General features: G+C 64.4%; 1 protein-coding gene across 2 annotated transcripts in view; it reads left to right on the top strand.

The window, feature by feature from the left end:
- Window positions 1-12,465, top strand: part of DSCAML1 (DS cell adhesion molecule like 1) — a 151,031-nt gene extending 138,566 nt beyond the window's left edge. For both annotated transcript variants that reach the window (XM_090027731.1, XM_090027732.1), the window contains 12 exons: window positions 109-226; window positions 427-590; window positions 954-1,052; window positions 4,208-4,396; window positions 5,234-5,521; window positions 5,709-5,864; window positions 6,262-6,292; window positions 6,511-6,629; window positions 6,938-7,090; window positions 7,874-8,068; window positions 8,911-9,222; window positions 11,601-12,465. In XM_090027731.1, the coding sequence (XP_089883857.1) occupies window positions 109-226; window positions 427-590; window positions 954-1,052; window positions 4,208-4,396; window positions 5,234-5,521; window positions 5,709-5,864; window positions 6,262-6,292; window positions 6,511-6,629; window positions 6,938-7,090; window positions 7,874-8,068; window positions 8,911-9,222; window positions 11,601-12,058 (2,282 nt within the window). In that variant the 3' untranslated portion in view covers window positions 12,059-12,465. The remainder of the gene's footprint in view (window positions 1-108; window positions 227-426; window positions 591-953; window positions 1,053-4,207; window positions 4,397-5,233; window positions 5,522-5,708; window positions 5,865-6,261; window positions 6,293-6,510; window positions 6,630-6,937; window positions 7,091-7,873; window positions 8,069-8,910; window positions 9,223-11,600) is intronic.
- The last annotated feature ends 600 nt before the right edge of the window (window positions 12,466-13,065 follow it).

Below are 13,065 nucleotides of genomic sequence, written 5' to 3'. Positions count from 1 at the left end.
GGGAAACGGGTCCCTGGGTCAGTAATCGCGGCGAGCCCCTTTGCAGCCCTGGGGTGGCTGCTGGTAGGAGCTGCAGGTCCCGCGGGGCTGACCTGGCCTGCCCTGCAGCCCCCGCCAAGATCATCTCCTTCGGTGGCACCGTCACCACCCCCTGGATGAAGGACGTGAGGCTACCCTGCAACTCGGTCGGCGAGCCGGTGCCCGCCATCAAATGGACCAAGGACAGGTAGGATGGGCTCGGCGCCAGTCTCCCCGGGGGGTCCTGCCTGGGAGGAGCTACCCTTGGCGCGTGGGCTCCGTGGCTCCCGGGGCTACGTGCCCAAAGCCTCTGGGGGGCCTGGCTGGTGGCTGGGGTGTTGCACTCTGCCCCATGGCCTGGGAGGGAGCTGGTGCTGACGAGCCCCTGGGCCTCCGCCATGCTCGCAGCGAGGACTCTGCCATCCCGGTGACGGTGGATGGGCACCGCCTGATCCAAGCCAACGGCACGCTGGTCCTGCGCTCGGTGAAAGCAGAGGATTCTGGGTACTACACCTGCACCGCCACCAACACCTGGGGCTTCGACACCATCATCATCAACCTGCTGGTGCAAGGTAAAGGCCGTGCGGGGCAGCCAGGGCGGACCCAGCCGGGCCTGCCAGTTCGGCCGCAGCAGCCCTGGAAGGAACCGCGCGGCCGGTGGGTCTCAGCTGCCCGGCGGCCCACGGGGCATCGCAGTTGCCTGCTGCAGGCACATGCAGGTGTTGTGGTGCTTGGCCTGGGCACCTTCCCACCTGCCAGCCCACCAGGCTAGGGGTGTCTCCATGTGCCGTGCCACTGCCGGGGCTCCGCGGGTTAGCTGCGGGCACACGTCAGGTCGAAGGGGTGGCAGGAGAGTAACCCTTTAGCAGGGCAGGGGAGCGGTGCTGGTTCCAGTGGAAAATGCCTGCAGTGACTGTGCTGTCTCCCTGGCCTAGTGCCCCCGGACCAACCCCGCTTGACCGTGTCTAAAACCTCCGCCTCATCCATCACGTTGGCCTGGATCCCAGGGGACAACGGTGGCAGCTCCATCCGAGGTAAGGCAGCGCCCGGCTGGGAGCAGGGAGCCCTTGAGGCTGGTCGGCCTGCGGGCACTGGTGCTTTGGGCCGTGCTGCGTGGGGCCGCGCGCGGTGGTGTCCATGCACAGCTCCGAAAGGAGAGTGCAGTGCAGTGGTTAAAGTAGGGCTTGACCTTGGGGCCTTGGCATCCTCCGTCTCCAGCAAGTGTAATGCTCCTGGCCAGGGGTGGAGGCTTCAAGTCACCATCCTGTGCTGCCAAAGCCTGCAGACATCCTGCGGCTGAAGCTGCTAACAGGGCAGGCCGCGCAGGCTGGCGCTAGGGTGGGCACGAGCCGCTGCTCCAATGCCCGTGACACCCTGCGCCTCCCCACCCAGGACTGTCCCCCCCGCGGCCGCTCCCCTTCCCGCCGTGGCGCGACGTGACAGCGCTCTGGGAAGTCCCGCGCCTCCATGCGAGGGATACGCGGGAACAGCTGCAGAATGGGGAGCGGGGAGGCGGACGGAGACCCTGCTTACAACTAATTAAAAGCATGAAAGTAATTACAAGCCAATCTCCCCAGCCGGCCGCCTTTCACTCCAACGGCCTCTGTTGATAAATTTGGTTATAATTGGATTAGGAATATTAAAAACACGCTGCATGTAAAGAAATAAGTAAGTCGGGGATGGTGTGTGATCCCAGCCCAGCAAGCGCTGGGCCAGCAGCCCGTTGGGGTCCTCCGTCTGCAGTGCCCCGGGTGGAGCTGCCTTGGGAACGGCATCATAGCAGGCGATGGGCAGGGATGAGGCCGGGCATCTCTCTGGATGGACAGCCCCCACCCCAAGCTTGCACGCGACTGGGGGCTGCGACTGCAGGGAACCACTTGGTGCAGGTGTGGTGGGTCATAGGCCGCGTGCAGTCAGGCCTCGTGTTTGGATGCTGGGATGGGATGCGGGGCGTGTGAGCGGGGTGCACCTGGGTGCTGGCAGGGACGCTCATGCAGGATGTCCAGGCACTGCCATCACCACCCAACACAGGTGAAGCCTCCTGGCCTTTCCCTGGCCCCACTGGGGGGGAGTCGGGGCAGAGGCAAATCTCCCGACTGCCGCAGCTGAAGCCTGGACGGCCCCAGGCAGAGGAGCCCCTTGTTTCCAGCCGGGGGCTGCACCACGGGGCCTTAGATTTACTTGTCCCAATATCAAAGTGCTCCCAGCCAGGGGAGCAGTAACATGTTCTGCCCCTTGCACGTGGACCAGCTGATCCAAAACATCTGGCTGGCTCCAAGACCCAGTCCCCAAAGGGGCCGCAGACCGGCGACCGGCTGAGCCAGCAGCCACGTGCACGGGGACAGGCGCTCGCTCGGCAGCACGGGAAAGCCGAGCCTGTGACATACGTGTCTGTGCCATGCCCCGGCCAGGGCTCCCTGCTCCCCGTGGCTGGCAGATGTTTAGCACGGGGTTCAGCGTGGATGGTAGGAGGTCGCGCTTGCACGTGCACGCACGCGTTGCCGACTCTCTTAAGGGCCGTTGTGCAGTCTCGTTTTCGTCTCTCCGGCTGAAGCAGGTCATTTAGGCTTGGAATAGCTGTCTGGTCTTTGCGCATGGAGAATGCTAACACGGGCCCTGTCTGTGCGGACCGACGGGCCGGCAGAGCTGTGCCAGGATCCAGGCTGCGCGGCTCTCCACCCTCCAGATAAAAGTCTCTCCCTCGGCCAGTTTGTCCTGGGGGACAGTCAGGGTTAAAGATGCAGGAAAGCGTGTGCATGTATGTATGTGTGCAGGCACTTGTGTTGCACAGGGTGGCTGTGAAATGCTTGGCCGGCACATGCATGGAAAGGTGGCCTTCGGGCCCCGCTGGACTGGCTCACGTGTTAGGGGCCTGGCGGGCGAGTCGCTGCGGGCGCAGGGTCCTGGGACCGCGAGAGAGCTCGGAGCGGCGCTCGCCTGATCACAGCCTAACGACTGCGGCTGTGTCGCTGTGCCTGCCTCTCCCCCGCCAAAGCCCAAAGAGCCATTTTAAGGCCTGCTGTTGACAGGAGTGTAACAGGTTTATTCATCGAGGACGCGGTGTGCTTCCTAATGCTCTTAATCATGTGAAAGGAGGTGGCATTCGGTGACAGAAGCAACTTCCGAGCAGGTTCCCCAGGGAGCTAGTTAATTCTGGCTTCCCTTTATAGCCGCGCTCCAGTCAATCACGCCCCGCGCTCTCCGGGCCCTGATGTGAATGCAGGTAACTGCAAAGCGCCGGCGATGGCACCAGGCGAGCTGGGCCGGGGAGCATGGCCGGGGGCGTGAGTGCGGCCCAACCCGGCGGGGTCCGGGGCGGGGGGCCAGGACTGCGTGACCCTGGGGTAGAGGCCAGGACCCAAAGAGGTTGTTCGGTACAAACACCACAGTGCAAGGACCCTCTGCAGGAAGGGGAAGGGGGGGTTTCCTAGAGCAAATCTGTGCCCCCACAGCCACGGCAGAGCCAGCCTCACCGTGTCGGGGAGGAGGCTGCTCGGGGCGATCCCTGCCCCCACGAGCGGGGAGGCGGTGGGCAGGCACCAGGGAGCAGCGCTGGGGGCAGCAGCCAGGCACTGACCCCGCTGGTCCCTCTGCTCCGCGTGGCCGGCGCTGGGGTGAGGGTGCGACGCGGGGCAGGCGTCTGGGCTCTGACCGGCCTGGGGCAGGGGGCGGTGGAGCAGGCGGGGGGGGGTGCCGGGCAGGCCCGGTCTGGAAGCACTCGTGTGCCAGCACAGCCTTGCAAGGGAGACCCAGGATCGGGGGGAGAGGGGGCTGGCGACTGCAAGAGTCCCACCGAGGCCTCCACGGCCCCCCGCTCGTGCAGCACCTCCCGTGGTGGCTGGAAGCATCTCGACCCATGTGGGAGCACAGGGGAGCCCCGGGCCAAGGGGCTGTGGGCCCCTGCACTCTCCAGCACCGGGCGCGCAGCATGTCCCAGGCCACGTGCAAACCCCAGGGATGGTGCATGGGGCACTGGCTGCCCGGCCCTTCTGCACAGGCAGCAGCGGGAGCCACGGCTGACTCGGAGCAGCCCTGAGGCACGACAGCCACTGCTCGTGCATCGCCCGCTTCGGCTCTCCACCCCAGGGCTCCCCCTGCCCACCCCATTGCCGTGCTGTCTGCCGTCTGCGTTGGCCCCATCCACTCCTGCTGGTCCCTCTGGCAGTAATGGCCCCGCTCCTCCCCGCAGGCTTCGTGCTGCAGTACTCGGTGGACAACAGCGAGGAGTGGAAGGACGTGTTCATCAGCTCCAGCGAGCGCTCCTTCAAGCTGGACAGCCTCAAGTGCGGCACGTGGTACAAGGTGAAGCTGGCGGCCAAGAACAGCGTGGGCGCCGGGCGCATCAGCGAGATCATCGAGGCCAAGACGCACGGCAGAGGTAGCGCGCTCGCCGCTCGGGGGCGCCGGCCACCTTCACCGCTTCCCCTGGCACGCGTGGTCCAGAGGAGGGTCTGGCTGTCTCTGAGGGCAGGAGGGGTCGGGGGTCTGAGCCCGGGCAGCCCAGGCTCTGCCGTGATGCCACGTAGGGGCTTCCCCCTGCTTCCCGGCTGAAGGAGGGCGTGCACCTTGCCCTCTGCGCCTGGCGGGGCAGTGCCCCGTCGCCTGCTCCCTGCCACTGCCCGCCCGCTGGCGCAGCCCAGGGCTCTGCGCTCCAGGCAGCGCGGCTCCAGCTGTGTTTCCCCTCCGGCCTTGTCAGGAGCCCCTTTAAAACTGGGCACTGGCGTGCGCTGAGGAGCTCAGGGCAGAGGCATTACTGCTGCTTGTGACTGACGGCACAAGCAAGGCATCTCCCCAGCGCACCGAGGTGACCTCTGCGGCCACGTGCTGCAGCTCTGCACCACTGGCCCAAGCCGGACCTGCGCTTGTGGTCCCCGGGCTTCATCGCCTGGCCACAAGCACCCCCTGCCGCAGGGAGTGGAGCCGCAGCCCGAGGGGGACCCTTGCTGTCCTCTTGCTCGCAGTGTCCAGCAGCCCCCGGGCACGGGGCTTTGCTCTCGAGTCCCCACACACAGCAGCCCGGACCGGCGGCACCGAGGGGAGGTGGCAGCCGGGGTGGGCTGCGAGGGGCTTGCTCTTTGCTAGCGGCTGCAGGGGGAGGGGGCTCCCACCAACTCCGCAGGCCTGAGCCCCCAGCCCTGCCGCGGCAGCTGCTTGAGGCGCTGGGGCCCGGGCCCGGCGGACGCCGTGAGAGCCTGACGGCACACTGCCCCCACAGAGCCCTCCTTCAGCAAGGACCAGCACCTCTTCACCCACATCAACGCCACGCACGCCCGGCTGAACCTGCAGGGCTGGAGCAGCGGGGGCTGCCCCATCACCGCCATCGTGCTCGAGTACCGGCCCAAGGGCAACTGGGTCTGGCAGAGCCTCAGGACCAACAGCTCCGGCGAGGTCTTCCTGACCGAGCTGCGTGAGGCCACCTGGTACGAGCTGCGCATGAAGGCCTGCAACAGCGCTGGCTGCGGCAACGAGACCACCCAGTTCGCCACGCTGGACTATGACGGCAGTGAGTGCGCGGGGCTGGCGGAGGAGCACGGGGCCGGGGATGGTGTCAGCAAGGGTCCTCAGCCAGTCTGGGCTCTCACTTTGGCCCTCCGTGAACCCGCTGCGCAGGCCGCGCACGTCCCCAGCTTTGCACGGGGCATCCAGCCGTAGGGCCTGGCCTCACTGCCCCATGTGTGTGCTCTGCCCAGGCACCATCCCCCCCATCAAGTCCGCTCAGGGGGAGGGAGATGACGTGAAGAAGCTTTTCACCATCGCCTGCCCCGTAATCCTGGCCACGCTCGGGGTGGCGCTGCTCTTCATCATCCGCAAGAAGAGGAAGGAGAAGCGCCTGAAGAGGCTGCGCGGTGAGCGTGCATCCCACTGGTGCCGGGGGGTAGGGCCCAGCATCCTTGGGCAGTGACCCCAGGCGTGTGCAGGACTGGCCGTTAGCACGTGGCGGGGGCTGCCTGAGTCGGGCTTGCGGCTGGAGAGCGTGCAGGGGCCCGGGGGCTTCCCCCCTGGGGGACAGGCTCCGGCCTGGGAGCAGAGAGGCCCAGCCCAGGCCAGCAGCCTGGGGACGGCTGCCGGGGGCAGGGAGCAGGCGTCACTGCTCGGCTGCGGGAGGGAGGCAGGCACACGGCCGTGTCCTGGAGGGGGCTTGGGAAGTCCCTGTGTTCGCACCCAGCGTGCCGCTCCCTCCCGTCCCCTGCCGCAAACGCAGTGCATCGCTCTGAAAACGCGCCTTGTGCTTTGTGTTCGCAGATGCCAAGAGCTTGGCGGAGATGCTGATAAGGTGGGTGGCCCCCGACTGGCGTGCTCGGCCGTGCGGGCTTCCCTGGGGCCGCTGTCACGTCCCTTTGCAGTGGCACGGGCTGGGAGGCCTGGGGCGGTGCAGCTGCGGCTGCCTGGGCCCCCTCGCGGTCAGCGCCGTCCCACCCGGGTCCCAGCGCACCGCAGGCGTGCTGCGCCACGCCGGGCTGAGCCAGGCCTAACGGGCGTCTCTTCCCGCAGCAAGAACAACCGGAGCTTCGACACGCCGGTGAAGGGGCCGCCGCAGGGGCCGCGACTGCACATCGACATCCCCCGCGTGCAGCTGCTCATCGAGGACAAGGAGGGCATCAAGCAGCTGGGTAAGCGGGGCGCCCGGCGGCCAGGGGAGAGGATGGGGATGAGGAGTGCTCCCTCCAGCACGGGGAGCCTGTCGCACCCTTTGCCCGGAGCCGGGAGCACGGGGCTCAGCCTTCCTCCCCCCACGCTGTGAGAAGGGCTTTGGAGGGCTGCTGCCCTGTGCACAGAGTCTGACGCCCCGGGGTCGAGTAGGGCAGAGCTGGGGGCTCCTGGCAGGCCAGAGACGCCGGCGCCCTCAGTACGGAGGCTCTGAGAGGGCAGCAAGGGCTCCCTGAGGTCAGCGCTCAAGCCCGGGCTCCTCCCTCCGCAGGGGACGATAAAGCGACCATCCCGGTGACGGACACAGAGTTCAGCCAGGCCGTGAACCCCCAGAGCTTTTGCACCGGGGTCTCGCTGCACCACCCCGCTCTGATCCAGAACACCGGGCCCTTGATCGACATGTCGGACATCCGACCCGGCACCAGTAAGTGGGGGCGCCCGGGCCTGGCACACTGCCCTTCGCCTCACGGCCCTGCACCGCCGCCTCGGTCCCCAGTCCCCCAGCCCCGGGGCCTTGCCGCCAGGTGTGCAGCAGCACCCGGAGCACCCCGGGCTATTCCCGCAGTGCCCCGGGGTCGCTCCGTTCTTTCCAGGCAGGTCGAACAGGGCTCTCCCCGAGGAGCTCACAGATTCAATTAGGGCCTGACCAGCCGGCAGGGAAGGGTAGTGAGTGGGGAGAGATGGGCTGAGGACTTAGGAGACGGCCTGTGGATGGCGCAGGTATAATCCATCGTAAAGTGACCGTGTCTGGCTGCAGTCACACCATGCACACAGCTCTGTGAGTTGGTCCGAGTGCAGCCCTGACGCCGGGAATTTTCATGCCAGAGAAATTTTTCTAAGTCCCACCCAGGCCCCATGTCAGCCCCGTGCACGCCTCTGGGCAGTGGACCTGTCGCCTGTGCACCCGAAGGCTGGCACCAGGTCGTGCCCATGCGCTCCTGTGCCAGGTTGACCTGTCGTCCGGGGAGCTCACCCTGCCTGCCACCCCCCGTGCCTCAGCTGAAACGGCAGTCACAGGAGAGTGGGTCTAAGGCTCGCGGCTCCACAGTTACTCGAGTCTTGTCTGACCTGGGGGTTTGGAGGCTCCCTCTCCATCCCCCGGAGGTCTCCAGCCTGGGGAAGCAGGCGGTGGGGCGCTGCGTTGCACTGAATTTCCATGCCAAAGAACAAATAGGCTTGACTTGGCGCTGGGACTTTCCTGCCTCAGATCCTGTGTCCAGGAAAAACGTGAAGTCTGCGCACAGCACCCGCAACAGGTACTCCAGCCAGTGGACCCTCACCAAGTGCCAGGCGTCCACCCCGGCACGGACGCTAACCTCCGACTGGAGGACGGTGGGGTCCCAGCATGGCATCACCGTCACGGAGAGCGACAGCTATAGCGCCAGCCTGTCTCAGGATACAGGTGAGCCAGGGCCGCAGAAGGCGCGGGCCCAGATGATCAGCACCTGAGGCAAAGCCCAGCCTCCTGGTGCACCTGAGAGAAGGCATCCCCTCCCTCTCCTCTCCCAAGCCTTGCTCGCTGCGTTCCTGCTACCCGCCTCTGCCAGCCCTGCAGCTCCCCCTGGGAAAGATGGGGACCGCGTGCACCATTTGCAGCCCCCCTTGCCTTGCCTTGAGTGCGGGTGTTCTCCTAGCACCTGTCTTACCCCCTCCCGCTGAGCATGTCCTGCCAGGACCCCGGCCAGGACTGGCCCAGGGCAGCCTGCTGGACGAGCAGCTTTGCCCTGCCAGACAGGTGCCCGCTGGGGCTGGGCAGGGACCAGCATCTCCATCGCACGGGAGACTCCCCAGTCCCGAATCCCTTTCCCTTCCGGATCCCAACCCAGGGGAGGTTTCAGAGCATCCCAGGAAAGGAGCATGTGTTTCAGGCCAATCGCCACTGGATCCTGCTGATTTCAGTGACATGTAGATGCACAGTTCATGGTAAATGCATTTCCAGGCCACGCACAGACAGCAATAATATACAGCTAGAAATGAACTAGGATGCCCCTTCGTCCTGCAAACCGCGGGAGGCTCTTTGGGCTGATCACGGGGGGTCTTGTGTACATCAAAATCCAAGCATTTTTAAATGGAAAGGTCATCCCTGCACTGCAGAGCTCAGCTGCTTGTCCTGGCACAGGGTGTTTCTGAGGAAGGCTTAGCTGGGCAGAGCTGCATTCCCCCCCATCTCCGCTCTCGGGGCTTGCACCTCGGTGTCCCCCGGCTGCCCGCCACGCCGGACTGAGTTCTGTCCCTGCTTTCCAGACAAGGGGCGGAACAGCATGGTGTCCACGGAGAGCGCCTCGTCCACCTACGAGGAGCTGGCGCGGGCCTACGAGCACGCCAAGCTGGAGGAGCAGCTGCAGCACGCCAAGTTCGAGATCACCGAGTGCTTCATCTCCGACAGCTCCTCCGACCAGATGACCACGGGCACCAACGAGAACGCAGACAGCATGACGTCCATGAGCACCCCCTCCGAGCCTGGCATCTGCCGCTTCACCGCCTCCCCTCCCAAGCCGCAGGACAGCGACAGGGGCAAGAACGTGGCGGTGCCCATCCCACACAGGGCTAACAAGAGTGAGTATCCCTGCGCGCTGCCAGGGCCGGCGGCCCCGCGTGGGAGCAAGGCTGCCTGTCCCAGGGCAGAGGGTCATGCTCTTGGCCTGCCCTGGGGAGCCATGTCCAAGCAGGGGCTGCAGGTGTGACCACAGCTGGGCGACCTCAGTAGCAGAGAGCCCTTGGTAATGAGCCCCGCACCGGCCTTTGCTTAACCCAGGCTTTCCCGTTCACGGTCCATTCATGCACCCGCACATCCCAGGCCGAATTGGCAGCTGCTCTTAGCTCAGGCCAAGTGGGTCCCATGCTTGGTGGCCAGGCCTTCAAAGGGAAGGCGTCTGCCAAAGGGAAACCGAGGAACAAAAATGGCAGCCTTGCGGACAGGGACTTCTCTGTGACGGTGCGGGGTGCGGCCCCGTCTCTGCTTCTCCTGGCCCCTTGCGTGGGTCCGGGGCTCTCATGGTCTGGGGCAGAACATCGTCTGCATTTGCTGTGCTGGTTTGTGGTCCCAGCCGAGCGAGCAGCAGAGCTTGGATCCCCGGCTGCAAGCAGCCCGTCTCCCCCTGCTCCGGAGGGGAGAGAGGAGGAGGGGGACTTTTCGGACAGGGTCAGCCCCCGCTGTTGTGTACCCTACAAAGAAGTGCTTATCTGAGCACAGCCCTGGGTACATGCACACATCCTCCCATGCAGCCGTGAGCTCTTACACCCCTTGGATCCGTTGCACAGTCAGGGCTTGCTCCGCGCCTTGCCCCTGTCTGGCCCCTTTCCTTGGTGTCTGCCCACTTCCAGCATCACAGCTGTCCACGCTGGGATGGGACCTGGCAGGTCGCTGATCTGCAGCTGCTTAACACGGCTCCATTTCTCTGCCCTCCCTGTTTGACTTGCACCCAGCCTGAGTCTCAGGAATCATGGCCAGGAGCAGCACCCAGGCCTGCCCGGGAGCAGGAGGACCTGCCGGGGGGCAGGGCCACGAGTTCAGTCCTGTGTGTGCTGCCACAGAGGAGTCCCTCTCCGTGGCATTTCCCGGGCACTCTGCAGATGGGCAATGCCACGGCTGCGAGCCGCAGAGACCTGCAGAACCGCGCCCCGCAAAAGCAAACTGTTTTGCTTGGCTAATTCGAGAGTGATGACACAGTAATGAGTAACCGTCCGGGGGGAGATGAATCACTCCGGCTGGCTCGGAGGATGAACTTCCTGCTGGGGAGATTTATGAGGATGTCAGAGGAAACCCCGGTAATGAGGGCTGAGGACGCGTTCCCCTGGGAGCAGCCCTGCACTCGCGCCAGCGTGGGGCTGCACTGAATGGCCCTGCCCGTGGCTCCTGATCTGGCCTCCAGTTCACGGGGCTAGTGGGAGCGGAGCTTGCTCGCGTGATACCTGCTGTAGCCACCGACGTGGCTCGCCTGGCTTGTGGCTGAGCCGCAGCGGAGGGCACCACCTCTGCAGCCCTGGGCTGTGCTCCTGGCCGGCTCCCAGCCAGGTACCTTCGGGTCCCCAGTGCAGAGGGTCTGGGAGGGGAGGTGGTATCGAGCCACCATCGCTCCAACTTTGGCGTTTCCATCCTCAGACGCAGACGCTCCCCTCTGCTTTGGGACCCGGCGCCCCTGGGAGGAAGGAGGCGGAGGGGCGCCGTGTTGCCTTTGCGGGGACGTTCTGCTTGCACGCGGCTTCCTTTGCCTCCATCCCTCGCGGCTCTGGGGAGAGGCTGGACCAGAGCGACCCTCTTCCCTCGGTCATGGGCTGCACGTGGCAAGGGGGAAATGACCCTTCCCGCAACCAAACCGCAGGCTCTGCTCTCCCCGCTCCCTTCGCCACTGCATGCAGTAGGAGAGGCAGGGGCCTAATCCTGCCTCGCTAACTCCCTCTGTGCCCTGCCAGAGCAGGGCAGCATCTCCTGGCACGGGCTGGGAGAGTGGGGCACCGCAGGAGACATCCCTGAACAAATCCACGTCCCGAAGGCTCGGCACAACCTCTGACAGCTGCTGCCACTGCGCACATGTGGGGCTGTCCCCAGGGTCCAGCGATGAAAGCTGAAAATAGCCATTCGTGCAGCCCATCATTGCCTCGCAGCCGGCCCTCTCCCTCCCTTCCTGGGCAGGGAGAGGGGCCGGATAAGCCATATGCTGGCCATTTCTTCTTTTATCCGGCACGGGCTCTTTATTCATCTTCAGAGAGACCGGCATCAAATAGCAGTGCGTGCCGAGAGCAGGGCTCTGCCTGCTCTTAACCCGACGGGGGAGGAACAAAGGCAGAGCAGGTTCCCGCATGGAAAGCACAGCGATGTGCAGCGCCGCAGAGCGAGCAGCTGCGGAGGGCCGTGCCCAGACAGGAGCGGGCACCCTGGCCGCGGCTGCGAGCCGCCGGGACCAGGCGCTCACCCGTGTATTTGTTCTCTGCAGGCGACTACTGCAACCTCCCCTTGTACGTGAAGTCGGAAGCGTTCTTCCGCAAGCCCGACATCCACGACCCGTGCCCGGTGGTGCCGCCCAGGGAAGCCTCCATCCGAAACCTGGCCAGGGCATACCACACGCAAGCCAGGCACCTGACGCTAGACCCAGGAAGCAAGCCCTTGGGCCTGCCGCACCCGGGCTCCTCCACAACCACCTTACCTCAACGAACTCTCACCATGCCGGGCCCGGCAAACGCCCCCTCGGCCCCCGCGCCCGCCACCGCCGCTTCAGCTCCCACCGCCACCGCCGCTGACTCCACGCCTGCCCCCAGCGCTGAGCCCCGTCTGTCCACGCACACCAAAATGGGCGGCTCTAGAGACTCGTTGCTAGAAATGAGCACGTCCGGCATAGGAAGGTCTCAGAAACAAGGGGCCGGAGCCTACTCCAAATCCTACACGCTGGTGTAGGAGACGGGGAGACGAACCAACAAACTCTGCCGGTTTCCTGCGTTATTTATATTTAAATACAAACAGACTCTTGTACATTGATGAACTCTTTTGTATAAATGAAGCTATTTTCTTCTTCTCCAAAACTGAAAAAGAAGCCAGGGCACAAAGAATTCGATGTTACAGATTTAAAAGAAAATATATATGTGAGCACATATATATATTTCACATCATTTTGAAAGGGGCACAACAAAGAGAGACTCAGCGATTTCATTTCTTTTTTTTTTCTTCCCTGATAATTGTCGGTGGTTTTGACAAAGCAGATTCTCGAAGACGTTGCATGCTATTTTACTGTTCTGAAAACAACAGGAGTTGCTTCAATTTGCAAATGCTTACGTGTTAATACCTTTTTCTATGAAAAAACCCAGCGCCGTGTGCAATAAAGGTTATGTTTATATGTTGGAGTCTTCACTTAGACGTAGGCGGCAGGACTGCCCTAGAAGTGCTCCCGAGGGGGGAAGGAAGGGGGAAACCAGTGGTGAAAGTAGTTGGCACGATTGGCACGCCTGCCTGTGTGTGCCTGCCCAGACGAGCGTGTCGGTAAGTTTTAGGCTGCAGGGAAGGGGGTGAAGTAGGGAAAGAGGGTGCCCAGAACAATATGACATGCAGGGCACGTCCTTCTGCTCCTGCCTTTTGCCGTGCTGGCCCTGCTGGCTGCGCACCTGTCACAGCGACTGCGCACACGGAGTATCCCCCACCGCTGCCTGCAGGCTGCAGCCCCGCAGCGACTCCAAACTGGCTGGGAAACCATGGAGGCCGGAGCCCGCTGGGAGGTGCGAAAAGGCTTGGCACCTTGGCAAGAGGATCCCCGTCCTGGAAGGGAAGTGCCAGGCTCTGGTTGCGGAGTCCCCAGCGAGAATGGGGCCAAGCAGCTCCGGGCTTCTCTGGCTGAGCTGATTGAGCCCCTTGCTCTCCTCAGTCGGGACACCGGCCTTCTAACCCTTCGCCCTCTCTACAGAGCGTGGAGG

This window comes from Crocodylus siamensis, chromosome 14 (genome assembly GCF_052110815.1).
Source record: "Crocodylus siamensis isolate JL-2025a chromosome 14, ASM5211081v1, whole genome shotgun sequence".
Classification (NCBI taxonomy): Eukaryota; Metazoa; Chordata; order Crocodylia; family Crocodylidae; genus Crocodylus; species Crocodylus siamensis.
This window is presented reverse-complemented; position numbering and strand designations above follow the sequence as displayed.